General features: G+C 41.7%; 1 protein-coding gene across 50 annotated transcripts in view; it reads right to left on the reverse strand.

Moving 5' to 3' along the window:
• TTN (titin) overlaps positions 1-25,564 on the reverse strand; it is a 277,310-nt gene that overhangs the window by 33,220 nt on the left and 218,526 nt on the right. For all 50 annotated transcript variants that reach the window (XM_045034065.1, XM_045034059.1, XM_045034049.1 and 47 more), the window contains 15 exons: positions 25,125-25,424; positions 24,141-24,428; positions 23,459-23,755; positions 23,067-23,369; positions 22,663-22,968; positions 21,308-21,595; positions 20,925-21,215; positions 20,547-20,834; positions 19,799-20,386; positions 19,604-19,708; positions 18,946-19,143; positions 18,547-18,843; positions 17,870-18,457; positions 17,476-17,778; positions 258-17,363 (listed from right to left, as the gene is read on the reverse strand). In XM_045034065.1, coding sequence (XP_044890000.1) covers positions 258-17,363; positions 17,476-17,778; positions 17,870-18,457; positions 18,547-18,843; positions 18,946-19,143; positions 19,604-19,708; positions 19,799-20,386; positions 20,547-20,834; positions 20,925-21,215; positions 21,308-21,595; positions 22,663-22,968; positions 23,067-23,369; positions 23,459-23,755; positions 24,141-24,428; positions 25,125-25,424 — 21,546 coding nt within the window. The remainder of the gene's footprint in view (positions 1-257; positions 17,364-17,475; positions 17,779-17,869; positions 18,458-18,546; positions 18,844-18,945; positions 19,144-19,603; positions 19,709-19,798; positions 20,387-20,546; positions 20,835-20,924; positions 21,216-21,307; positions 21,596-22,662; positions 22,969-23,066; positions 23,370-23,458; positions 23,756-24,140; positions 24,429-25,124; positions 25,425-25,564) is intronic.

The raw sequence follows: 25,564 nt of genomic DNA on the forward strand, positions 1-25,564 counted from the left end.
CACACATACTATATATGTGCAGTCAAATTCAGTTATACTTAAATTCAATATATATTTTCCAATTCCAGGTATGTAAGTTTCTGCAATTTATCAACAAAAAAAACTTTTTGTATTAGAGATTTCATGCTGTGCTATAGTATGAATTGTTGAGGTGTGAACTAAAAGCCCTTAAAATTAAGTGAGACTAATTAGAATGATTCATCATGTTCTAGGAAAATTAATATAGATATAAGATGTTCTTTGTTCTTAAAACATACCTGTTATTTTTACTCCTTCTTTTGTTTCTGCTGGTACACCAACACCAAACTCATTTTCTCCAGAGACTCGGAAGTAGTAAATTGCCCCTTCTTGTAAGTTGGTAACTTTGTAGGAGAGGCGGTTACAGTTGTTGGTCACAGAGACCCATGCTTTCTTACTGGCCTCACGTTTTTCTATGTGGTAATTCTTCACTGGTGCTCCACCATCGTTTTCCGGAACATCCCAGGATAACACTGCAGACTCTTTGGTTATATCATGTACAGTAATATTGGCCGGAGGACCAGGAGAATCTAAAACTTTGACAACTAAAGTCAGTGAAGCAGCGTTCAAAATATTCTGAATTGTTAATGTGTATTTTCCAGAATCACTTCTGTTGGCATTTTCAATAGTAAGTGATGTGCGAGAGTCTGTGGAATCAATATAAGCTCTAGTGCGGAGGTCAGTGTCTGGCTTACTCCACGAGACACTAGGTACTGGCCTTCCTCGGAAAGGTACAGTCATGGTAAATGAGGAACCAGCCTTGACAATCAAGGTCTTCTTCATTTCACTGTCAAGTTCAAATACAGGTTCTTCTTCTCTTTCTTTTGCTATTTGGGGATCAGAGCTATCACTGGGATCACTAGCACCAACCTTATTGATAGATCTTACTCTGAAAACATATTCAGCTCCTGTTGTTAGTCCACCTATGGTATATTCTGTGCCTCTTAAGTTCTGAATGGCAGTTTCCCATTCAGTCTCATCAGATTTTTTGTATTCTACAGTGTATCCAGTTACTGGGGCCCCACCATCAAACAAGGGCTTAACCCAGCTAATAGTTATATTTGTCTTGCCTGAGTCCACAATTCTGGGTTTGGATGGAGGAGATGGTAAGAACACTGGATCTTCTGCCCGAATTAAGGGAGAGGGTTCACTTGGAAGGCTCAGGCCAGCAGCATTTTCTGCATAAACCCGGTACTCATATTCACATCCTTCCCGAAGTCCAGTTGATTTCACTCTCAGATCATAAACTGGTTTTTTGTTTACACGCACCCATCGTAGGCTGTTTTTCTCTCGCCTTTCAATTATATATCCAGAGATTTCACTGCCTCCATCACTCTCAGGTCTTGACCAGCAAAGTGTCATGAACTCTTTGGTCACAGACGTAATTTCCAAAGATGTGGGTGGACTTGGAACTGTAAATGGATCTAGTGCCTTTACTGCCACACTCTCTAGGGGCTCACCAACACCATATTTATTAACGCCTGTTACTCTAAAGATGTATTCATTGCCTTTGAGTAACTTGGTTACTTTACAGGATGTTGTCCTTAATTCTCCTTCACATATTGTCCATGCAAGGCGGCTCGTTTCACGTTTTTCTACAATGTAATAGTCGATGTCTGCGCCACCATTTTCTTGGGGTGGTCCCCAGGAAAGAGAACATTTCTCAGCTGTGAGGCCAGTTATTTCAAGTGGTCCTGCTGGTGGGCCAGGCTTATCAAGTACCTTGCAATTAATTGCCATAGACCGAGTTCCTGCAACATTCTTTAGTGTTAGTACATACTGCCCAGTGTCTCGTCTGACACAGTCTTTCACTGTTAACAGAGTATCATAGTCCGTTGAGACAATTTCTGTCCTTGCTCTTTCTTCAATTTCTATACCATCCTTGGCCCAGGAAATTACTGGCAGAGGTCGCCCTGCAATGTCTGCATGTATCTTAAAGACCTCTCCAGCTTTGACAACAATAACATCTCGGAACTTGACATCCATCATAATTCTTGGAGCCTCAACATCGTCTTTAACTGTAATAGGTCCAGTGGATTCAGATGGTTCACTAATGGAGTCAGCAGCATTCTTTGCAAAAACCCGGAATTCATAACGCTGATCTTCAGTAAGTTCAGTTACTTCAAAGTATGTTTCTTGTATGTTAGTAAAATTGCACTTCAGCCACCGGCCATCAGGTAGTTCTCTACGTTCGACAATGTATCCTGTGATCTTAGCTCCACCATCATAATGTGGTTTAGACCATTTAAGTGACACTGATTTTCTTGTGATATTTGTGACTTCAGGTTGTCCAGGAGGGTCACAAGGATCTCTTGCAGGGACTGGCTCACAAGACTTACTGCATTTACCAATTCCAGCAATATTCTCAGCATATACACGATACTCATACATCAGTCCTTCATCAAGGCCAGAGACTTTCATTTGAGTATCAGTGATGAGGATTTTATTTGCTTTTGACCAAAGAATACTGCTTCTCTCTTTATATTCAAGGTGATAGCCAATTACTTGACTTCCTCCATCATTTACTGGCACTTGCCAGGTTACAACCATGGTAGATTTTGTGGCATGTACAACTTTAGGAGTACCAGGAGGACCTGGGGGGCTGAATGGATACTCTGCAACAACAGGTGAAGATTCACTGTAGGAACTCTTGCCATAGCGGTTTTCTGCACAAACACGGAACTGATACTCACTTCCCGTTGTCAGACGAACTATTTTAATGGATGTTCTTGCAACTGCTTGTGAGACTGTGTGCCATGTTGTAGAAGTGGTTTCTCTCTTTTCAACGATGTAATTGCTAATTTGGCAGCCACCATCATAGTCTGGAGGAGTCCAAGAAATTGTTACATTGTCACAGCTAACTTCATCAATATGTACAGGTCCTGGAGGTCCTGGTCTGTCAAGGACAATTACAGTAATAGGAACTGTTATGGATCCAGCACTGTTTGAAACACATAATTCATAAGTTCCAACATCTTCCCTTGAAGCTTCCTTAATAGATAGTGATGTTACAGTCTTTGAAGAAGAAACATTGACCCTTGTGGTTTCTTTAAGAATCTGACCATCTTTTTTCCAGCTTACAGTAGCTTGAGGTCTTCCTTTAAACGGAACATCAATCTTAAGTTGGTCTCTAGCCTTTACATTGAAAGTATTGAAAGGAAGCTCAACTGAGGGCTTTATTTCAATATCCCTTGCAATTACTGGCACTCCAAGTTGTCTTGGATCACTTCGTCCCTTTTCATTAACTGCAGCTACCCTGAAGGTATACTCTTCTCCCGCAGTTAGCCCAGATATAGTTGCTTCTAGAGTCTTGACTTGTGTGCAGGTGCTCCATTTTTCACTCCCTTTAGTCTGCATTTCAACTACATAACCAGTAATTTTGCTGCCACCATCACTTTCTGGTTTCTCCCACTTAATTGTAGCTGTGTTACGAGTCACATCGACAAGAGTTACTCTTCCAGGTGGGAGGGGTGGTTCAGAAACTTTAACAGGTTCAGCTGTTTCAGCTGGCAAACCAATCCCGTATTCATTGGAAGCCAAGACTCGGAAGTAGTAAGAACATCCTTCTTGTAGATTTTCAATTTTAAAAGAATTCTTAGTGCAATTGTTTGTAACAGTAGCATATGCTTTTCTTGTAGTTTCCCGTTTTTCAACAATGTAGTTTGTAATCTTAGCCCCACCATCAATAAGTGGTGGTTCCCAAGACAACGTCACCGAGTCTTTCTTTACCTCTCTTACATTCAAATTCACAGGGGCACTGGGCGAGTCAAGAACTCTGACGTTAACAAAAGCTGTTTTGGAGCCACTGTTATTTTCTAGTGTCAGATTATATCGACCGCTATCAAATCTGGTAACGTTATCAATTACCAACATTGTGTACGAGCTAGTCACCTCAATCTGGGCCCTCTCAGTGAGAACGCCTTCGGCCTTTTCCCATTTAACTTCAGGCTCTGGTCGACCTTTGATTGTGACAAATAAGCGTAAAGTAGTACTTGCACGCAGAATGACCACCTTTCTGAGATCAGCATCAAGTTCTATTTCTGGTGGCTCTAGCCTCTCTTTAGCAACAACTGAGCCAGGTATAGTTGCAGGTTCACCTACACCTTCAGAATTGATGGCACAAATACGGAAGTTATATTCAGTATTTTCTTTAAGCTTGGTCACTGTGAACTGCTTTCCTTGTAATCCTGTTGGTGGAGTGCAAATTGTCCATTCATCAGCCGCATCTTCTTTGACCTCAACAACATAGCCCTTGACAGGTGCGCCACCATCATAAATTGGCTTATTCCATGCCAGGGAGACAGAAGATCTGGAAGTGTCTGTTACTTTTGGATTACTTGGTGGACCTGGTGGATACAAAGCATCACATGCACGATAGAAAACAGATGGCTCACTAGGTTCACCCACACCAGCTGCATTTTCAGCAGCAACTCTGAACTCATAAGAATGACCTTCGGTAAGGCCAGTTACTCTGAGTCGGAGATCTGTTAGTGTTTTCTTGTTGCACTTGGTCCATCTAATACCTTCCTTATCTCGTTTTTCAAGAATGTAGCCCTCAATTTCAGCACCTCCGTCATCCACTGGGCGTGCCCATGTTACTACCATAGAGTCTTTGGTGATTGCTGAGGCTTCAGGTGGTGAAGGAGGACCTGGTGGTTTATAAGGATTACAGGCTATGACAGGCTCAGATTCCAAAGGCTCTCCAATTCCATATTTATTCACAGCCATGACACGGAAAATGTACTCATTACCAGGAAGAAGTTTAGTGACTTTGTAGTTAAGGGCCTGTACCTCAGTTGAAACCTGGGTCCAGGAGAGTCTGCTTGTTTCTCTCTTTTCAATGATGTAATGTGAAATACTAGCACCACCATCTTGTAAAGGTGGGTTCCATGCCAGGTAACATTTCTCAGCAGTCACTCCAGAAACTTTCAGCGGTCCTTCAGGGGGCCCTGGCCTGTCAAGTACCTTTACGGTAATTGGGATAGACTTTGTACCACCAACATTGCTGAGTTTCAGGATATATTGTCCTCCATCAGTACGTATGCAGTCTTTGACAACAAGAGTGGTTCTCTGAATAGTAGACTTAATTTCCATCCTAGCAGCTGTTTCTTCAAGCTCTCTTCCATCTTTTGACCAAACAATATCAGGTATAGGTTTGCCGCGGATATCAGCTTCAAGGACAAAAGTCTCTCCTGCATGAACAACGATTACATCTTTATATTTTGGATCCATCGAGGCATTTGGTGCATCAATTTCATCTCTTGCAGTGATGGCACCAGTGCTTTCAGAGGGTTCACTTAAGTTGCCAGCTGCATTTCTTGCAATTACTCTAAATTCATATCTTTGGTCTTCTACAAGTCCACTCACTGTAAATTCAGTTTCTAATACATTGGTAAAGCTGGCTTTCATCCAGCGGCCATCAGGTAGATCTTTCTTCTCTACAATATAACCTGTTATTTTGCTACCACCATCATAGGCAGGTTTCTTCCATTTCAGTGTGACATTGTTTCTTGTAATAACAATGGCTTCAGGGCGACCAGGTGGGTCACATGGATCACGAGCGACAAAGCATTCTGACACTTTGCTAGGCTTGCCAATGCCAACAATATTTTCAGCAGAAACTCTGAACTCATACTCAAGGCCTTCATCAAGCCCAGTTGTTTTGAATTTGGTGTCTTGAATTAGAGTCTTATTTAATTTGACCCATAAAATGCTGTTCTTTTCTTTCTGTTCAAGATGGTAGCCAATAACTTTGCTACCTCCATCATTAACTGGCTCATGCCACTGCACAACCATTTGATCTCTTGAAATTGATGTCACAAAAGGAGTTCCAGGTGGTCCAGGTTCTTTAAATGGATATTGTACAATAACCGGTTTAGAATCCAGAGGGGCACTTTTTCCATACCTGTTTTCTGCAAAAATTCTAAACTGGTATTCAGTGCCTGTTTTCAGTTTGGTTACTTTTATCGTCGTTCTTGCAACTGTTGCTGATACTATATGCCAAGTGGTAGTAGTTGTATCTCGCTTCTCTACAATGTAGTTGCTTATTTGGCAGCCACCAGTATAGGCTGGAGGTTCCCAAGATATGACCACAAAGTCTGCACTAACTTCATCAAACCTAACTGGTCCAACTGGAGGTCCAGGCTTTTCCAAAACAATAACGCTGAGATTTTCTGTTGCTGTACCTGCACTATTTGTTGCTGTTATAGTATATTTTCCAAAGTCATCTTTGTTACTCTCTTTAATGTGCAAAATAGTTGAAGTAGCTGTTTCCTCAACATTTACTCTTGTTGTCTGTTTAAGAGGTTCACCATCTTTGACCCATGAAATTGTAGGTCTTGGTCGGCCGATAACTGGAATTTCAATTTTAAGATCTTCCCCAGCTTGGACACTGTATGTGTTAAATGGTAACTTAAAACTAGGCTGTATAGTCAAGTCCTTGGCTATCACAGGAACACCAAGCACTCTTGGATCGCTTTTTCCTTTCTCGTTGTAAGCCTTGACACGGAACTGATATTCTTGTCCAGAGCTCAAACTAGTAACAACTGCGTTACAGACTTTGGATTCAGCCACAACACTCCATTTTTCTGTTCCTTTAGGCTGCATTTCAACAACATACCCCAAGACTCTGCTACCACCGTCATGTTCAGGTTTCTCCCACATCAACGAGGCACTGGTCTGGGACACATCAGTGAGTGTAACTTTTCCTGGTGGGGAAGGAGGTTCAGCAGCTTTCACAGCATCAACAGTTTCCACTGGAACACCAACTCCAAATTCATTTTCAGCCATAACTCTAAAGTAATAAATGGCTCCTTCTGTAAGGTTCTCAACTTTAAAGCTTGTTTTACCGCATTTATTACTGACATTAGCATAGGCTTTTCTGGTCGACTCACGTTTGTCAATAACATAGTTCTTGACCTTTGAACCCCCATCAATGACGGGTGGTTCCCATACCAGAAGGACAGAATCTTTTTTCACTTCTTTGACTGTCAAATTCTGTGGTGGTCCTGGGGTGTCAAGAACTTTCACAGTTACAAAAGCAGATTTAGATCCGCTGCTGTTTTCCAGCTTGAGAATGTATTTTCCAGCATCATTTCTATCACAGTTATCTATTGATAGTTGGGTATAGTTTACTCCCTTTTCAATTTGGACCTTATCTGTGAATTCACCTTCCTCTCGAGACCAGGTGATTTCGGGTGTTGGGCGACCTTTGAATGGAATGTGAATTCTGGCAGATCCACCAGCTCTTACAACGATTCCTTTCCTTAATTCAGAGTCAAGGTCAAGTTCAGGTGCTTCAAGTTTATCTTCTGGCTTCACAGTACCAGGAACTGACGTGGCCTCACCTAAACCAACTTTATTGAGGGCACAGACGCGTATTTTATACTCTTGGTGCTCAATGAGTTTTGCAATTTCAAATCGAGTGACTCTCAGGCCAGTCTGTGGAGTAACTATTTGCCATTCTTCTTCATCTGCTTTACAGATTTCTACTACATATCCTAGGATCTCACTGCCACCATCATAGATGGGCTTACCCCAGGCAAGTGTAATTGAATTTTTAGTGGTGTCTACAATGTGTGCATTTGTGGGTGGGCCAGGTTTGAACACAGGATCGCAAGCCTTGTAATAAACTGTAGCTGGACTTGGTTCTCCAACTCCAGCAGCGTTTTCTGCAGAGACTCTGAATTCGTACTCGTGATCTTCTGTTAATCCCGTTACTCTTAGACGCAAATCTGTAATGCGGCGTTTGTTACATTTTATCCACCTAATGCCACTTCTGTCTCTTTTCTCTACAATGTAACCAATAATCTCACTTCCACCATCACTATCTGGACGGTTCCAACAGACGGTCATGGAATCCTTGGCAATGTTTGTGACTTCCAAGCTTTTCGGTGGTCCAGGAAGCACAAATGGATTTTTCATTAGTACTGGTGCAGATTCCAAAGGCTCTCCAACACCGTATTTGTTGACAGCCATTATACGGAAAACATATTCATTCCCTTCTAGGAGTTTGGTAACTTTCAGAGAATTGGTCACAACTTCCGAAGCAACAACAGTCCAGGCAAGTCGACTTGTTTCTCTCTTTTCAACAACATAGTGAGAAATGTCACTGCCACCATCTTGAAGTGGTGGAGACCATGTTAAAGAGCATTTTTCAGAAGTGACTCCAGTAACCTGGACTGGCCCTTCTGGAGGTCCTGGTCTATCTAATACTTTCACATTTACTGGGAATGACTTAGAACCTGCAACATTGGAAGCTCTTAAAATATACTGTCCACCATCAATTCTAATGGCATCCTTTATAATAAGTAAAGCCTTGAAATCTGTGTTCTTTATTTCACATCTGGCAGATTCTTCAACTTCCTTATCTCCTCGTAACCACTCAATGGTAGGTAGGGGCTTTCCATGGACGTCAGCCTCAAGCCTGAATGTTTCTCCAGCATTTACCACAATCGTGTCTCTGAATTTTGGATCCATTGAAATTCTTGGGAGTTCAACCTCATCCTTGGCAGTTATTGGTCCAGTACTGTCAGAAGGTTTACTTATTGCCCCAGCGGCATTCTTTGCAATGACTCTGAACTCATATCTTTGATCTTCAGTAAGACCTGACACAGTAAATTGAGTTTCAATGACATTTGTGAAGCTGGCTTTCATCCAGCGACCCTCCGGCAAATCACGTTTCTCTACAATGTAACCTGTAATCATACTTCCACCATCATATGCAGGTTTGGTCCATTGTAAAGTGATTTCATTTCTTTTAACCATTATTGCTTCTGGGGTTCCTGGTGGGTCACAGGGATCTCTGGCTACATAGCATTCAGAATTCTTGCTTGCTTTGCCTACTCCAACAATATTTTCAGCATAAACTCTGAATTCATATTCAATGCCCTCTTCCAGATTGAGTGCTTTAAACTGGGTGTCATGAATAATAGTTTTGTTGACTTTTGTCCATAAAATACTATTTCTTTCCTTTCTCTCAAGGTGGTAACCTATGACTGGGCTCCCACCATTATTGATTGGTTCATGCCACTGAATGACCATGGAGTCTTTGGAAATGGCTGTGGCAAATGGTGTGCCCGGGGGGCCTGGTTCTTTGTAGGGATATTGAGCTACAATTGGATCAGACTCCAAGGCAAAGCTTTGTCCATATCTGTTTTCAGCAAAGATTCTGAATTGGTATTCTGTACCAGTTTTCAGTTTGGTCACTTTGAGTGTGGTTCTGGCAACAGTAGCAGAAACTGTATCCCATACTGTGGTGGTTGTATCTCTTTTCTGAACAATGTAGTTGGTGATCTGGCAGCCCCCTGTATATACTGGGGGATTCCAAGATAGTGTAATACTTTCAGCACTGACTTCATCAAATTTAACAGGTCCTTTTGGAGGATCAGGTTTATCTAGAGTTGTAATTTCAATGGATGCTGTTTTCTGACCCACAACATTAGCAACTGTGATTCCATAATGCCCACCATCATCCTTATGAGTTTCTTTAATACTGAGTATAGTGAGGTCAGGTGAGTCTGTGACATTGACTCTTGTAGTCTGCTTCAGTGGAAGATCATCTTTAGTCCAGGTAATGGTTGGCTTAGGACGTCCAGCAATTGGCACTTCTATTTTCAAGTCTTGGCCAACCTGTACACTGTAATTGTTGAATGCAGGTCTTACATCTGGCTCAATGACCAGATCTTTGGCAACTATTGGAACTGCAAGGGACCTAGGATCACTTCTTCCCTTTTCATTTACAGCAACGACTCTAAAGAGATATTCTTCTCCCTGAGTTAGGTTAGTAATTACTGCTTCAAGGGACTTGACACGAGCACACTCTGACCATTTCTCACTGTGTTTAGCTTGCATTTCCACAATATACTGAATGATTTTGCTGCCACCATCATGTTCAGGCTTTGTCCAACTCAAAGAAACACTGTTTCTGGTGACATCATCCACAGTTATTTTTCCTGGAGGTTGTGGGACTTCTGCAACCTTAATTGGATCAGTAGTGTGGGCAGGAAGGCCAATACCATACTCGTTCTCAGCTGTGACTCTAAAGTAGTAACTGCATCCTTCTTGGAGTTGATCAATCTTCCAAGAATTCTTATGGCAATTTGTTACAACTGCAGCATATGATTTTCTTGTGGCTTCACGTTTCTCAACAATGTAATTTTTAATTTTGGATCCTCCATCCAAAAGAGGAGGTTCCCAGGTAATAGATACTGAGTCTTTAGTGATTTCTGTGACTTTCAGATTAACAGGTGGACTTGGTGTATCCAGGACTCTCACAGTAACAAAGGCAGACTTTGTTCCACTGCTGTTTTCTAACGTGAGAGTATATTTTCCACTATCGTATCGGTTGACGTTGTCAAGAACAAGAGAGGTGAAACTGCTAGTGACATCAATTATAGCTGCATCTCGGATTTCACCATCCATCTTCCCCCATTTAACTTCTGGTGTGGGACGACCTTTAATAGGAACAAATAGCCTTAAGGAGCCACCTGCCCTTATATTTATAATTTTCCTTAGTTCTAGGTCAAGCTCAATGTCTGGGGCTTCCAATTTTTCTTCAACTATAACAGGTCCAGGGACATCAGCATGTTCTCCAACTCCAGCTTTATTAATAGCACAGATACGGAAGTTGTATTCATGCTTTTCCAACAGCTTTTCTACTTCTATATTTGTTTTATTGATTCCAGTTGGTGGAGTGCACATTGTCCATTCACCAACACTCACATCACATTTTTCAACAATGTATCCTTGGATTTCACAGCCACCATCATATATTGGTTTGCTCCAAGAAAGGAAGACAGAAGATCTGGTAACATCCACAACTTTGGGATTGTTTGGAGGTCCTGGTTTATAAATAGGATCACAAGCCTTTTGGTAAGCAGAAGGTGGGCTTGGCTCACTAAGTCCAGCAGCATTCTCAGCTGAGACTCTGAATTCATAATCGTGATTTTCTATGAGTCCAGTTACTCTCAGGCGCAATTCTCCAATCAGGCGTTTGTGGCACCTTGTCCATCTAATGCCCTCCTTATCCCGTTTTTCAAGAACATATCCAAGAATCTCACTGCCACCATCAGATGCTGGTCTTTCCCATACAACAGTCATTGAGTCCTTGGTCACTGTTGTGATTTCTGGGGCCTTTGGCGCGTCTGGCACTACAAACGGATTCTTGGCAATTACTGGTTCAGATTCAAGAGGTTCACCAACACCGTATTTGTTTACAGCCATTATACGGAAAACATATTCGTTGCCTTCAAGAAGCTTAGTAACCTTATGGCTGAGAGTTTGCACATTGGCATCAACCAGGGTCCAAACTAAGCGGCTGGTTTCTCTCCTTTCCACAATATAATTTATGATGTCACTCCCACCATCCTGTAGTGGGGGTTTCCAAGCTAGTGTGCATTTTTCTGCTGTCACTCCTGATACAACAACAGGTCCTTCAGGTGGCCCTGGTCTATCAAGAACTTTGACGTTTACAGTAACTGATCTCTCCCCTGCGACATTTTTGGCCTTTAGTATATAATTTCCACTGTCAACGCGTACTGCGTCCTTTACGCTGAGACTGGTGGCAAAGTCCATGCTCTTTATTTCTAATCGGGCTGTATCTGAAAGCTCCTGATCGCCTTTTACCCACTGAATGGTTGGTATCGGTTTGCCATAAATATCTGCATCAACCCTGAATGACTCGCCAGCATGAACCACAATCGTGTCTTTGTATTTTGGATCCATACTTATCCGTGGTGGCTCTACCTCATCCCTTGCTGTTATTGCTCCTGTGCTTTCTGAAGGCTCACTGAGCACTCCTGCAGCATTTCGAGCTATGACCCGGAACTCATATCTATGATCTTCAACTAGGCCAGTTACTTCAAACTGAGTGTCAATGACATTTGTAAAACTGGCCTTCATCCAACGACCCTCAGGCAATTCTTTCTTCTCAACAATATAACCAGTGATCTTGCTTCCACCATCATAAGTGGGTTTCTTCCACTGGAGAGTCACAGAATTTCGCGTGACAATAATTGCCTCTGGCCGTCCTGGTGGGTCGCATGGGTCACGAGCTACATAGCATTCTGACACCTTGCTTGGCTTGCCGATGCCCACGATGTTCTCTGCGGAGACTCTAAATTCATATTCAATGCCTTCATCGAGGCCAGTTGTTTTAAACTTGGTTTGAGGAATAGGTGTTTTATTCAACTTCACCCAGAGGATACTATTTCTTTCCTTGCGTTCTAGATGATAGCCGATGACTTTGCTACCTCCATCACTGACTGGCTCATTCCATTGTACTTCCATGCTGTCCTTGGAGGAGAGTGTTACAAATGGTGTGCCTGGTGGACCAGGAACTTTGAATGGATACTGGGCTACAACAGGCTCTGAATTGAGGTAGGTACTCTTTCCATATCTGTTTTCAGCTGCAATCCTAAACTGATATTCACATCCAGTCTTTAATCTGCAAGCCTTTATTGTTGTCCTTGCAACAGTAGCTGACACAATTTGCCAGGTGGTTGTGGAAGTGTCCCGTTTTTCTACAATGTAATTATTGATAGAACTCCCACCATCATACTTAGGTGGGCCCCAGGAAAGAGTAATACTATCAGCTGTCACTTCATCCATTTTAACTGGTCCAGTTGGAGGTCCTGGTTTGTCAAGAACAATAATATTAAGGGTTTCAGTAGCTTCACCAGCCGAGTTTGTCAATTTAACTGTGTAATGTCCAACATCTTCTCGGCAGGCTTCCTTTATTGTCAGTAGTGAATTATTTTCCGTGCTCTCTGCATTTACTCTAGTTGTCTGCTTCAGTGGTACATCATCTTTATGCCACGTAACAGCAGGTGTAGGGCGTCCAATGAATGGAACATCAACTTTTAGGTCTTCACCTGCCAGTACAGTGAAAGTATTGAACAGGAGTTTGAAGGCCGGTGGGATGACAAGATCTTTGGCAATCACTGGCACACTCAGTTGTCTAGGATCACTGATACCCTTTTCATTCTGAGCTGAAACACGGAAAGAGTATTCTTCACCCTGAATTAATCCAGTTATAGTGGCTTCGGTGACTTTGACTGTGGCACATGTGGCCCATTTGTCACTACCTTTGCTCTGCATCTCAACAATGTAGCCTAGAATTCGGCTGCCTCCATCATGCTCTGGTTTTTCCCAAGAGAGTGACACGCTATTTCTGGTGACATCCATCAAAGTTATTTTTCCTGGAGGAAGGGGTCGTTCTGATGCTTTCACAGATTCTGCAGTTTCAGCAGGCAGCCCGATGCCATATTCATTTTCAGCAAGAACCCTGAAATAGTAACTACACCCTTCTTGAAGCTGGTCTACCTTCCAGGAAGTCTTGTGGCAATTTGTTGCAACAGTTGAATATGCTTTTCTTGTTGATTCCCTCTTTTCAACAATATAGTTCTTTATTTTTGAACCACCATCAAGGAGGGGAGGCTCCCATGTCAATGTGACAGATGTCTTAGTGACCTCCTTTACCTTAAGATCCTGTGGAGGGCCTGGTGTATCTAGTACTCTAACATTGACAAATGCAGACTTGCTGCCTGAGCTGTTTTCTATAGTTAGTATGTATTTGCCACTGTCGAATCTGTTTACATTTCCAACAATGAGCAGGGTGTAAGAGCTTGTGGATTCAATGCTAGCTTTATCTAAAGATTCTCCATGTTCCCGGGTCCACTTCACCTCAGGTGCAGGCCTTCCTTTGATTGGAACAAAAAGTCTCAGGGTACAACAAGCCCTTATCGTAACAACTTTGCGCAGGTCAGCATCCAGCTCAATCTCTGGAGGTAGCATCCTATCTTCAGCCTTTGGAGTTCCAGGAACAAGTGCAGGTTCTCCCATTCCTTCAGAATTCATGGCATAGATTCGGATTTTATATTCCTGATTCTCTTTGAGGTTGGTGATGGTGTAAGAAGTTGCCTTGAGCCCAGCTGGTGGAGTGACAATCTGCCATTCATCTTCCTCTGGCAGGGCAATCTCAACAATATACCCAGTGATTTCTGAGCCACCATCGTAGATTGGTTTATTCCAAGCAATTGAAATGGATGATCTGCTTGTATCTAGAACACGTGGGTTACCTGGTGGGCCGGGCTTAAACACAGCATCACAAGCTTTATAAAATGGACTGGCAGGACTTGGTGCACTAATTCCAGCAGCATTTTCAGCCATAACCCTGAACTCATATTCGTGTCCTTCTGTCAGTCCAGACACTTTATATCTTAAATCTGTAAGAGTTTTTTTGTTGCATTTAACCCAGCGTTGCCCAGCTTTATCATGTCGTTCTACAATATAATTGATGATTTCACTTCCACCATCAGAGTCAGGATGTCCCCAGCAGACAACCATTGAATCTTTAGTAATAGCTGTAACTTCAGGGTTTTTGGGTGGATCAGGGGGTCCATAAGGGTTTACTGCAAGCACAGGCTCTGATTCCAGTGGTTCTCCTACTCCATATTTATTTACAGCCATGACGCGGAATATGTATTCATTGCCTTTCAAAAGTTTAGTGACCTTTAGTTTGGTCACTTGGACTTCGGAGGCTACATTTGTCCATGCCAATCTGCTGGTTTCACGTTTCTGAACTATGTAATGATCAATTTTGGCACCTCCATCATCCAGTGGAGGCAGCCATGACAACACACATTTTTCTGATGTCACTTCGGATACAGTTAAAGGTCTTTCAGGTGGGCCTGGTCTATCAAGAACTTTGACATTGAAAATATGCTTAGCAAAACCACCAGGATTAGTTGCTGTAAGGGTATAGGCACCACTGTCTCTTCTTGATGAATCCTTGTTTACCAGATTAGTTGAGAAATCCGCAATTCTTATTTCTAACTTTGCTGTGCCTTCAAGCTCCTTTCCATCTTTGGTCCATTCCATTGTTGGAGGTGGGCGACCTGAGACATCAGCTTCTAGCTTGAATGTTTCACCTGCTTTTAATATAACTGTGTCTTTAAATTTAACATCCACCATTATCCTTGGTGCTTCCACATCATCCCTGCACGTGATAGCATCTGATGGCTCAGATGGTGGACTAATAGCACCAGCAGCATTTTTAGCAATGACACGGAATTCATAGGCAGCATCTTCTGTTAGGCCGCTGACTGTAAATTCATTCTCCAAAATGTTGCTGAAGTTGGCTTTCAGCCACCGTCCATTGGGAAGGTCTCTCTTTTCAACTATATAACTAGTAATTTTAAAGCCTCCAGTATATTCAGGCTTAGCCCATTTAAGTGTCACTGTGTGTCTAGTAATATTTAGAGGAACTGGTTTCCCAGGTGGGTCAATGGGATCTAAAGCAAGCATGGGTTCAGATGGCTTGCTTGGCTTGCTTTTGCCTGCCATGTTTTCTGCGATCACTCGGAATTCATAAGCAATACCATCTGTAAGTCCACTTGATTTGAAAATGTTGCCTGGTACTAATGCTTTGCTCACAGTCTGCCAGAGAATACCGTTTCGTTCTTTTCTTTCAATGTGATATCCTAAAATAGGGCTTCCACCATCAGTAAGAGGTTCATGCCAGCTAATTGTTATTGAATCCTTGGTAACCGCCGTCACCTGAGGGGTCCCAGGAGGCCCAGGAACCTTAAATGGATAGCTGGCAACTACAGATGCTGAGGTGATTGGTGGTCCAACTCCATATCTATTTTGAGCTTTTACCCGGAATTGATACTCCACTCCAGTAGTAAGGCGAGTGGCTTTATAGGTAGTGCGTATAACGGTGGTGGCTAACTCAACCCACGTAGTACTGTCAGTCTGTCGCATTTCTACAATATAGTTGCTAATTGGTACACCTCCATCGTTCTCAGGTGGGTCCCAAGAGAAGGTTACAAAATCAGATGAAACTTCATCAAATTTGATTGGTCCAGTAGGTGGCCCTGGGATATCATGGACTTGAATGGTGATGGTATCACCAACCTCTCCTACAATGTTTCTTGCTGTTAATGGATAGGGCCCACTATCGCTTCTTACACACTCATTGATATTTAAGATGGTTGAAGTTGCTGTATTTTCAACATTAACTCTCTGTGTCTGTTTAAGAATTTGGTCTCCTTTTTTCCACGTAACTGTGGGCTTTGGTCGACCAAGCACTGGAATTTCAACTTTGATGTTGTCACCGGCTCTGGCAATGACTAATTTCTGATAAATGCCACGGAGGTCCAATTCTGGAAGCGATGTCTGCTCCTTAACAATGACAGGTCTGCTTTCTCTAGGCGCACTTCTTCCTGCACTGTTCACTGCCATCACTTGGAAGGTGTATTCTTCCCCTTCGGTTAGATTCTTCACAACACATTCTAACCCTTTCACAGTTGTGATATGGGTCCATTGGTCAGAGCCTTTTCTCTGGGCTTCAATCACATAGCCAGTGATCTTACTGCCACCGTCGTGCTTTGGTTTAGGCCATGCTAGGCTGACTGTGCTCTTAGTTATGTCCATAATGTTAAGACTGTCAGGTGGTGATGGTGCTTCGGAGGCTTTTACAGGTTCTGTTGTTTCTGCTGGCTCACCAATTCCATATTCATTTTCTGCCATCACTCTGAAGAAGTATTCACATCCTTCAGTCAAGCCAGTAACTTTATATGTGCATTTATGGCACTTAGTGGTGGCTGTGGAGTAAGATTTCCGTGTTGCTTCTCGTTTTTCCACAATATAGTTTGTTATACGTGAGCCCCCATCTATCAGAGGGAGGTCCCAGTGGAGGGTGACACTGTCCTTTGTGATGTCCGTAGGCCTTAGGTTAAGGACAGGTCCTGGGGTATCCAAGACTCTGACATTAACGAAGCCACTTTTCTTCCCAGCAGGGTTTTCAATGGTCATGACAAATTTACCAGTGTCGTATCTGTTACATTCTGGTATAATCAAAAGAGTAAATGATTCCGTGTTCTCAATGTTAGCTCGGTTTTTAAGGTTGATACCGTCTTTGGTCCATGTCACTTCAGGAGCAGGACGACCTTTAATTGGGACGAATATTCTAATGCTGAGTCCTGCTCTAACAACAAGTGTTCTTCGAAGCTCAGCATCTAGTTCAAAATCAGGAGCCATTTCCCGTTCTACAATTTCAACATCTGGAATCACTGCTGGCTCCCCAATACCTGCATCATTGATGGCTCTGATTCTAAAATTGTATTTTTCTTTAGTCTGAAGATCAGAGACAACAAATTGAGTGATTCGGAGAGCAGTTCCTGTTGTGTCTTTTATCCAGGCCTCATCTCCTACTTTTTGATGCTCTACAACATAACCAGTGATTTCAAGTCCTCCATCATAATGAGGCTTGCCCCAGGCCAAAGAAGCAGATTTCTTGGTAGTATCAGTGATGTGTGGATTTGAAGGTGGTCCTGGGGGATCTGAAATAGAAACAAAGACACAAAAGTGTATATTAAGAGTTTAGCTTTTGGATAACTTCTATGAAATATTGGTACTCCCACATGAGTGATGTTGAAAAAAATAAATACTAACATGCTACATCTTTCATTAGAACAGGATTTGAAGCATCACTAGGTGGACCAATTCCTGCTTTGTTTTCTGCACTGACACGGAATTCGTAGGTATTTCCTTCTTGCAGTCCTGTTACTTTGCATCTGAGATCTGAAACTGGCATCTTTGTTGCTCTCACCCATCGCAAGCCTTTCTTTTCTCTCCTTTCAATGTGATATCCTGTGATTTCACTACCACCATCATCAGCTGGTCTTTTCCAGCTGACAGTGGCAGTGTTTTTAGTGACATTTGAAACCTCTGGTTTTCCAGGAGGGCCAGGGGGACCTGAAAAGGAAGTAAATTTATGAGAAATCCATGATTTCACAAACTGTGCTACAAATGTTAACAGGTCAGTTGTCGCATACGCTCTACATACCAAATCTGTCTACCATTTTGACAGGTTCAGACTGTACAGGTTCTCCTTTCCCATACTGGTTTACAGCTGAGACCCGGAAGAGGTACTCATTTCCTTGGATAAGTTTGGTTGCCACATGCCTGCAAGACTGAATATCTTCAGCAACCACTGTCCACAAAAGTCGGCTGGTCTCTCTCTTTTCAAGAACATAGGACTTAATCGGTGAGCCACCATCTTCCAATGGAGGTGTCCACGTAAGTGTTGCTTTTTCAGCAGAAACGTTACTGATTTCAATGGGACCTGGGGGGCCAGGTACATCGAGGACTGTTACCTTCACATGTTCTTCCTTTGTGCCAAAAGGATTGGTAGCAGTAATGGTATATTCACCAGCATCTTTTCTAGTGGCGTACTTGATAGTAAGCATGGAAGATGTTGGAGTCGAAGATATCTGAACGATATCTGATGGTCTAATGTCTTTTCCGGCCCTAGACCAACTTGACTTTGGAAGGGGCTTGCCAAGAATGCTAATGGCACTCAAAACAATGGTATCTCCTGCTTTAATTGTTAGCCCATCTTTTATTGTGGGATCAAGGACGATGGTTGGTGCCTCTGCAAAGAAAAAAAATACATTTTAATCAAAAAAGGAAGGCAGCTTGATTTGCCATTTTTTATATGTATAAAAGGTAAAATACACCTACCATATTCATCCTTGCAAATAATGGTTCCTGTACTTTCTGATGGGGCACTGATAGCACCTGCTGTATTCTTCGCTCTAACTCTGAATTCATATTTCCCACCTTCAACAAGGTCAGTTACGGTAAAGGCACAATCTGGGACATTAACATGGTTGGCTTTCGTCCAAGATTTGGAAGGTAGATCCCGCTTCTCCACTATATAGCCAGTCAACTTATGACCACCATCATATTTGGGTTCAGTCCAGATGAGGGTCACCGAATTCCTTGTTACATTAATAACCTCAGGTTTGCCAGGAGGATCTAAAACAAAGCAAAAGAGTCAGTCAAATACCGATGTTTTTTTTGTTTGTTTTGTTTTCATGCAGAAAATACACACAGACTTTTCTTTGTATAGTGACTTACCAATTGGATCAAGTGCCACAACTGGCTCTGATGGCAGGCTTGGCTTGCCTACTCCCGCTAAGTTGATTGCCATAACTCGGAATTCATATTCAAGACCTTCAGTTAATCCAGTCACTTTGAAGTCTCTCATCCTAATGGGAGTCTTGTTAGCTCTCTTCCACAAAAGGCTGTTCCTTTCCTTGAACTCAATATGATATCCTACAAAAAAGACCAAGTGAATTTGTCAATTCAGGTAGAAAATACGAATGTCACCTGTGTTTTAAATATATGTTTTTGCCCAAATGGTTAATTTGTGGACATAATATGGAGTAAATAGTCATTCTTGCTAGTATCTACAATTTTATTACCCTAGGGCATAGGGCTATTCTCTCTTAGAATCTGTGTATTTATTGCATCTTCTGTTGAAAAATCCTAACTTACAAAAATAGATATCACTAAGAAAGCCTTTTCTTGTTAACTATTAGGAGATTTTCATTGAAATCAAGTATTAGCTTAATTAATGCTTAATGTATGAATGTATAATATACTGAAAGGAAAAACATTATTATATACGCAGGTAGTGCTATAAATAAGGAACACACGTTCGGCTTGTTTTCAGGGAGGAAGATGTGGAAGCAACATTAATGTACAAGCTGTGGGATAAGAGCAAATTAAATACCTGTAATTGGAGAGCCACCAGTTTTCCTGGGGTCAGTCCAAGTTAGAGATACTGAATCATGTCTGACGTCTACAATATTGGGAGGTGGGGGAGCATCAGGCACATCTAGGAAAAAGTAGATAATGCAAGATTTACAATACGGAACTTCCTCAAAAACATGTTTTGCTTTGTGTTTTCTGACTCTGAGACACTTACCAAATGGATGTTTAGCAACAATTGGCTCTGATTTCAGGCCTTCTCCTACACCATATTTATTTTCGGCACTGACCCTGAAGGTGTATTCCATGCCCTCATGAAGTCTGGTTACTCTAAAGGTAGTTTTCTGAACAGCTGAGGCACATGTCACCCACTTGTTGTTTACAGAATCTCTCTTCTCTAGGATATAGTTGGTGATTTCAGAACCTCCGTCATCTTTTGGAGGACCCCACTTTAAGGTCATGGCTTCTGCTGTGACTTCATCAAATTTGATTGGCCCGGTGGGGATGCCAGGCTTGCCAACAACTTTTATAGAGAGAGTTCCTTCCTTGGTGCCAGCAACATTCTTTAGTGTGATTGTATATTTTCCAGCATCAGATTTTTGGCAATCATATACCACAAGAGTTGTGTTAACGGCAGATGACTCAACACTGACTCTTGTGTCAGTTGCTAGAGGATCTTCCCCTTTCTTCCAGGATACAGATGGAACCGGCTTGCCTTTTATGGGGATCTTAAGACGGAAGTTGCTGTTTTCTTTTGCCAAGTAGCACAAGTCAGGTATATCCTTTAAGTCAAGGTCCGGAGCCACTGTAAAACAGCAGAGATAAATTATTGTTATTTTTCAGACCAGGCAATTAATTTTTTCAGATCATTATAATTTGTAAAGGGTGTTTATATAAGCCAGTGAGTAGGGCTCAAGCATGCACTTTTGATGACAATAAAGGGAAAATGAAGATGCATGGCTTACAAACATCATCCTTTGCCACAGCACTGATTTCACTTGGGGTTCCTTCTCCATTTTCGTTCTCAGCACTCACTCTGAAGGTATATTCCTTCCCTTCACTCAGATCTTTTGCAGAATATTGTAAGCTTAATGATTTCATAACACGTTGCCACTTATTATCTTCAGTCAGGAAATCCACTACATATCCGATAATTCGACTTCCACCATCACTGTGAGGCTTTTTCCAGCCTATGCTACAAGATGACTTAGTTACAGACCTCACTTTCAGGTCTACAACTGGTCCAGGGGTTTCTAAAGCAAAGAAAACACGATAAGTCTAAGCCCCAGATAACTACGGTAAGAGGTCACTCAAAATGATGGGGAAGTCGCTCATATGCTTACGGGAAGCTTTGACGGCATCACGTGTTTCACCAGGATCACCGATGCCATACTCATTTTCAGCAAACACCCTGAAGAAGTAGGATTTTCCCTCTTCCAAGTTAGATACTCTGAAGCTTGTTTTCGAGCACTCAGTTGTCACTGTTGACCAGGACTTCCTCTCCGCGTCACGTTTTTCTACCACATAGTTTATGATGGGACTTCCACCATCAACAATGGGAGGATCCCAAGTAATATAGGCAGAATCTTTGGATATTTCCTTAACAGTCACATTGACAGGTGGCCCGGGAGTATCTGGATAAAGAGTGGGTATATAAGAAAGGAATATGTAAAAAATACATAAGCTACATTTTTAGCGTATGATTTTTTTTTTCAAACAGACTTACCAAGCACTTTCACTACAATGGTATACTCCTTTTTACCACAGCTGTTCTCCAGAGTCAAGATATATTTTCCTGCATCATATTTGTTCACATTTTCACAGCGCAAGAAAGTGTCAAAGTCCGTTGACTTTATATCGAGTCCAATCCTTTCTCTTAGATTGACGTTTGGTTTAGACCAAGTTATCTTTGGAGGTGGACGTCCTTTTACTGGTACATACAGTCTCATTGTAACTCCAGCACGTAATATGAGTGTTTTTCTCAAATCCGCGTCAAGTTCTCCCTCAGGTGGAACTGTTTAAAGTTAATAATTTAATGGTCAAACGTATTTCTAAGGACTAGCCTTAACATTCCTAAAATATGTTTCTTTCTCACAACTGATTTCTTGGTCTTTTTTTTTTTTTAATGTTTATTTATTTTTGAGACAGAGACAGAGCACGAATGGGGGAGGGGTAGAGAGAGAGAGAGGGAGACACAGAATCTGAAGAAGGCTCCAGGCTCTGAGCTGTCAGCACAGAGCCCGACGCAGGGCTTGAACTCACGGACCGTGAGATCATGACCTGAGCCAAAGTCGGACGCTTAACTGACTGAGCCACCCAGGCGCCCCTGATTTCTTGGTCTTTAAAAAATCCTCAAAACTTTTATCAACTATTTCAGTACTCTATAGTTATTGTTGATCTTTCTATATTCTAATATCCTGTAGGCTAAATCAAGTTTTTCCTGGAGAACCTGTACTTTCTCTTCTCATGAACCTTCCATATTCTCAGACTCTCTCTACATTAAATGTAGATAATTGATTCTTGGCTCTCTTCCATTCTTGTTTTTCTCATCTATATTCAGTGAAGGCTCTCTGCTGCATACTCTGTCTTTATTTCATCATGGGAAGAAAAGTACATTGGGGGTGAAGTATAATACCAAGTAATTTAAAATAAAGGGAGAAATGGTTATGGGGAATAAGTGAATAGAAGAAATGGTAAGAAGGGAAATTAGGATGGAGAGGCTATGATTACATACTTATGAAGACAGGTGGATTAGAAGAGAAAAAACTTTTAGAATGATAAATAGCTCACTGCTTATTTAAAAAAATCTATTTTCAGAATAAAATTCCTGTATTCCATATTCTTTTCAAGACATTAATTCTCACATAAATATGAAAAGGTTTTCAAAACCACAGATGAGCTTGCATTCCATTTGATCTGTATATGATACCATAAAGTACCAACACACCTCTCCTACGATGTAGTCCTAAAGATATCAACTCAAATGCTTCTAAAAACAAATCTACATAAGGGAGTTCTGTACTGCATTTTATAATATGACTGATGAGAAAAACTCTATGTATTTCTCCCGGTAATACTTACTTAAGATGTCCTTGGGACAGTGTTTGTCTGGCACATCACTGGGGTCACTGTAGCCAATCTTATTAACAGCATACACACGGAACTGATATTCTGTGTTCTCCATTAGGCCGGTAACCTCAAAGCGGGTTTTCTGTAGCTTCTGTGGTAAATTGCACCTCACCCAGTTATCAGAGTCAGCTCGTTTTACTTCAACAAGGTAACCAATGATAGGGCTACCACCGTCATAGGCTGGCTTGCCCCAAGATAGACTCACAGAGCTACGGGTTGTATCATATACTTTAGGAAAAGCTGGTGGACCAGGAGGATCTGAGGATAAATAATAGAAAATGTTCATTAAAACCTCATTCCTGGTTGTTCAGTGCTGATTATAACCTAAGATACAGAACTCTTTCATGAGAACTTACACAGAGGGTCCTGGGCATAAGCAGCTTTGGATGCATCACTGGGTTTGCCTGGTCCAGCCTTATTTATAGCTGTAACTCGGAACTCGTATTCAGTGCCTTCTTGGAGACCTGTTGCTTTTATTGTTCTTTCTATTACAGGTTTTCTGTTGACCTTAGTCCAGTTAACTGCCTGGGTTTCTCTCTTTTCAAGCAAATAGCCAGTGATGGGTGAGCCACCATCATCTGCTGGTGGTTTCCAGCTTACTGTCATGTGATCTTTGGTTATGTTGCTAATAACAGGAGGATCACAGCGCCCGGGTGGATCTGCAGAGATTGATTGAAAAGTTAATATGGCAGTCTAAAAGGTAAATGTTTAAAAAGTAAAATGAAAAACTAAAAGAAAATGTTCTTACTGTATGGGTTTTTGGCAATTGCTGGTTCAGTGAAGATTGGATCGCCCACTCCATATTTATTCTCTGCACAAATTCGGAACTGATATTCATGGCCCTCTATAAGTTTCTCCACGCTGCAGCTAGTGATGGGCACAGTGGCAGAGACCTGGGCCCAGTTGGGTCTGCTCGTTTCACGTTTGTCAACAATATAGTTGGTGATTTCTGAGCCTCCATCTTCAAGAGGCGGTTCCCAAGAAAGCATTGCGCGATCTGAATACATTTTGTTGATTTTAACAGATGCTGGAGGACCTGGCTTATCTGAAAGAACAAGAAAGACAAGTGAAGTCTTACTAACACTTACTTTTACGCTAACATGTAAAATGGGGAATGAGTAGATTGGAGGTCTGGAGACCTGGATTGGAGATTGGATGGTCTTTATATTGTCATTAGCTTCCTATATGACCTTGGAAGGTCCATCATTTTTCAAAATCTTAATTTCCTTATGTGTAAAATACATAACTGGAATATATGACTTCTAATGCTCTTTTCAGCTCTAAAATGCCATTGCCCTGTGATGAGACTAATTCTCTGGTTATAAAAGATACATCAGGATATGTATCTTTTCTCACATATGATTTTGTAAATTCTATGATATCACATTAATCAAAGTAAAATATGAGATTCTAAATAAGCGCTTAGGTACCTAACACTTGAAGCTTAATGGTGGCTGATTTGGAACCACTCGAATTTTCAGCAGTAATGGTATAGTCTCCTGAGTCCTTTCGGTTCACACTGAACAGCTCCAGTGTGCAGTGGTTCCGCTTCATGGCCATCTTTATGCCTTCTGCTGGTTTCAGCAGTGTGCCTTCCTTCTTCCAAGACACTGTTGGCATTGGTTTACCAAAAACAGTAGCATCCAGGCAAACATTAGTTCCGGCTTTCACGGTAAGCAAAGATTTCATAGCCACGCTCAGGTCTATCCTGGGAGGAACTGGAAAGAAATAAGATAAGGATTTAATATAAGAAAAGGTATATTATATCATTTTTATTAATACAAGTAGAAAATTCATATGCTCGGTCTCTTTCAAGATGAGATTTTTAGAAGTAATATTCATTATAGAAGAATAGAGGTTTGATAATGCTGAAAATATAGAGAGATAAGTGAGTATCTTCCATGGTTTCAAAATCTTTCAATTTTCACTGTTATCATTTGGTGGCATTTCCTTGTCCCTGTGTGCTTATGATGGTTGAAATGATATGGTCTTTACAATTTTGTATTTTTTTTTTAATGTTTGTTTATTTTTGACAGGGAGACAGAGACAGAGTGTAAGCCAGGGAGGGGCAGAGGGAGAGGGAGACACAGAAATCTGAAGCAGGCTCCAGGCTCCAAGCTGTCTGCACAGAGCCCGATGCGGGGCTCGAACCCACAAACTGCGAGATCATGACCTGAGCTGAAATTGGAAGCTCAACAGACTGAGCCACACAGGCACCCCTTGTATCTGGTTTTTGAGTTTAACATGCTATGAAGATTCTCCATAATCATAATTTTTAGTTGTCTGTATACAAAGTACCTATCATTTTACTTGGGTTTTTTTCCCTCATGATGTAGATTTAGTTTTTTATTAGGAGAAATATACATTACGAGTACTTTCCACCTTTGCATATATAATACTGAACAGAATCTTACCATTTTCTGCCTGGATGGTCACTGGATCAGAAGGTTCAGAGGGCTGGCTAATGTTCACTGCGGTCTTGGCAATTGCTCTAAACTGATACTGAGCATTCTCTTCTAAGCCAGTGGCTGTGTACTCTTCCTGGGGAATCTGGTGTGGTGTAGTATTGCACCGTACCCACTTATCGCCAGGCAGTTTGCAAGCTTCTACAAAATAGCCAATAATTTTGCTGCCTCCATCATGCTTTGGACGAGCCCAGATGAGGGACACAGTACTCTTGGAAACATCAATAACTTCAGGCTTTCCAGGAGGATCTAAAACCAAAAGAGGTATTCTCAGCATTTATCGTAATTGCAGAAGTTGTAAACTTCCGTATTTCTCATTATCACCCAGAAATGTTGAGAATATTTCTGAATAGAAGTAGTAATCTTCAGAGACTCCAAGGTTTAAATAT

The sequence above is a fragment of the Felis catus genome, chromosome C1 (assembly GCF_018350175.1).
Source record: "Felis catus isolate Fca126 chromosome C1, F.catus_Fca126_mat1.0, whole genome shotgun sequence".
Classification (NCBI taxonomy): domain Eukaryota; kingdom Metazoa; phylum Chordata; class Mammalia; order Carnivora; family Felidae; genus Felis; species Felis catus.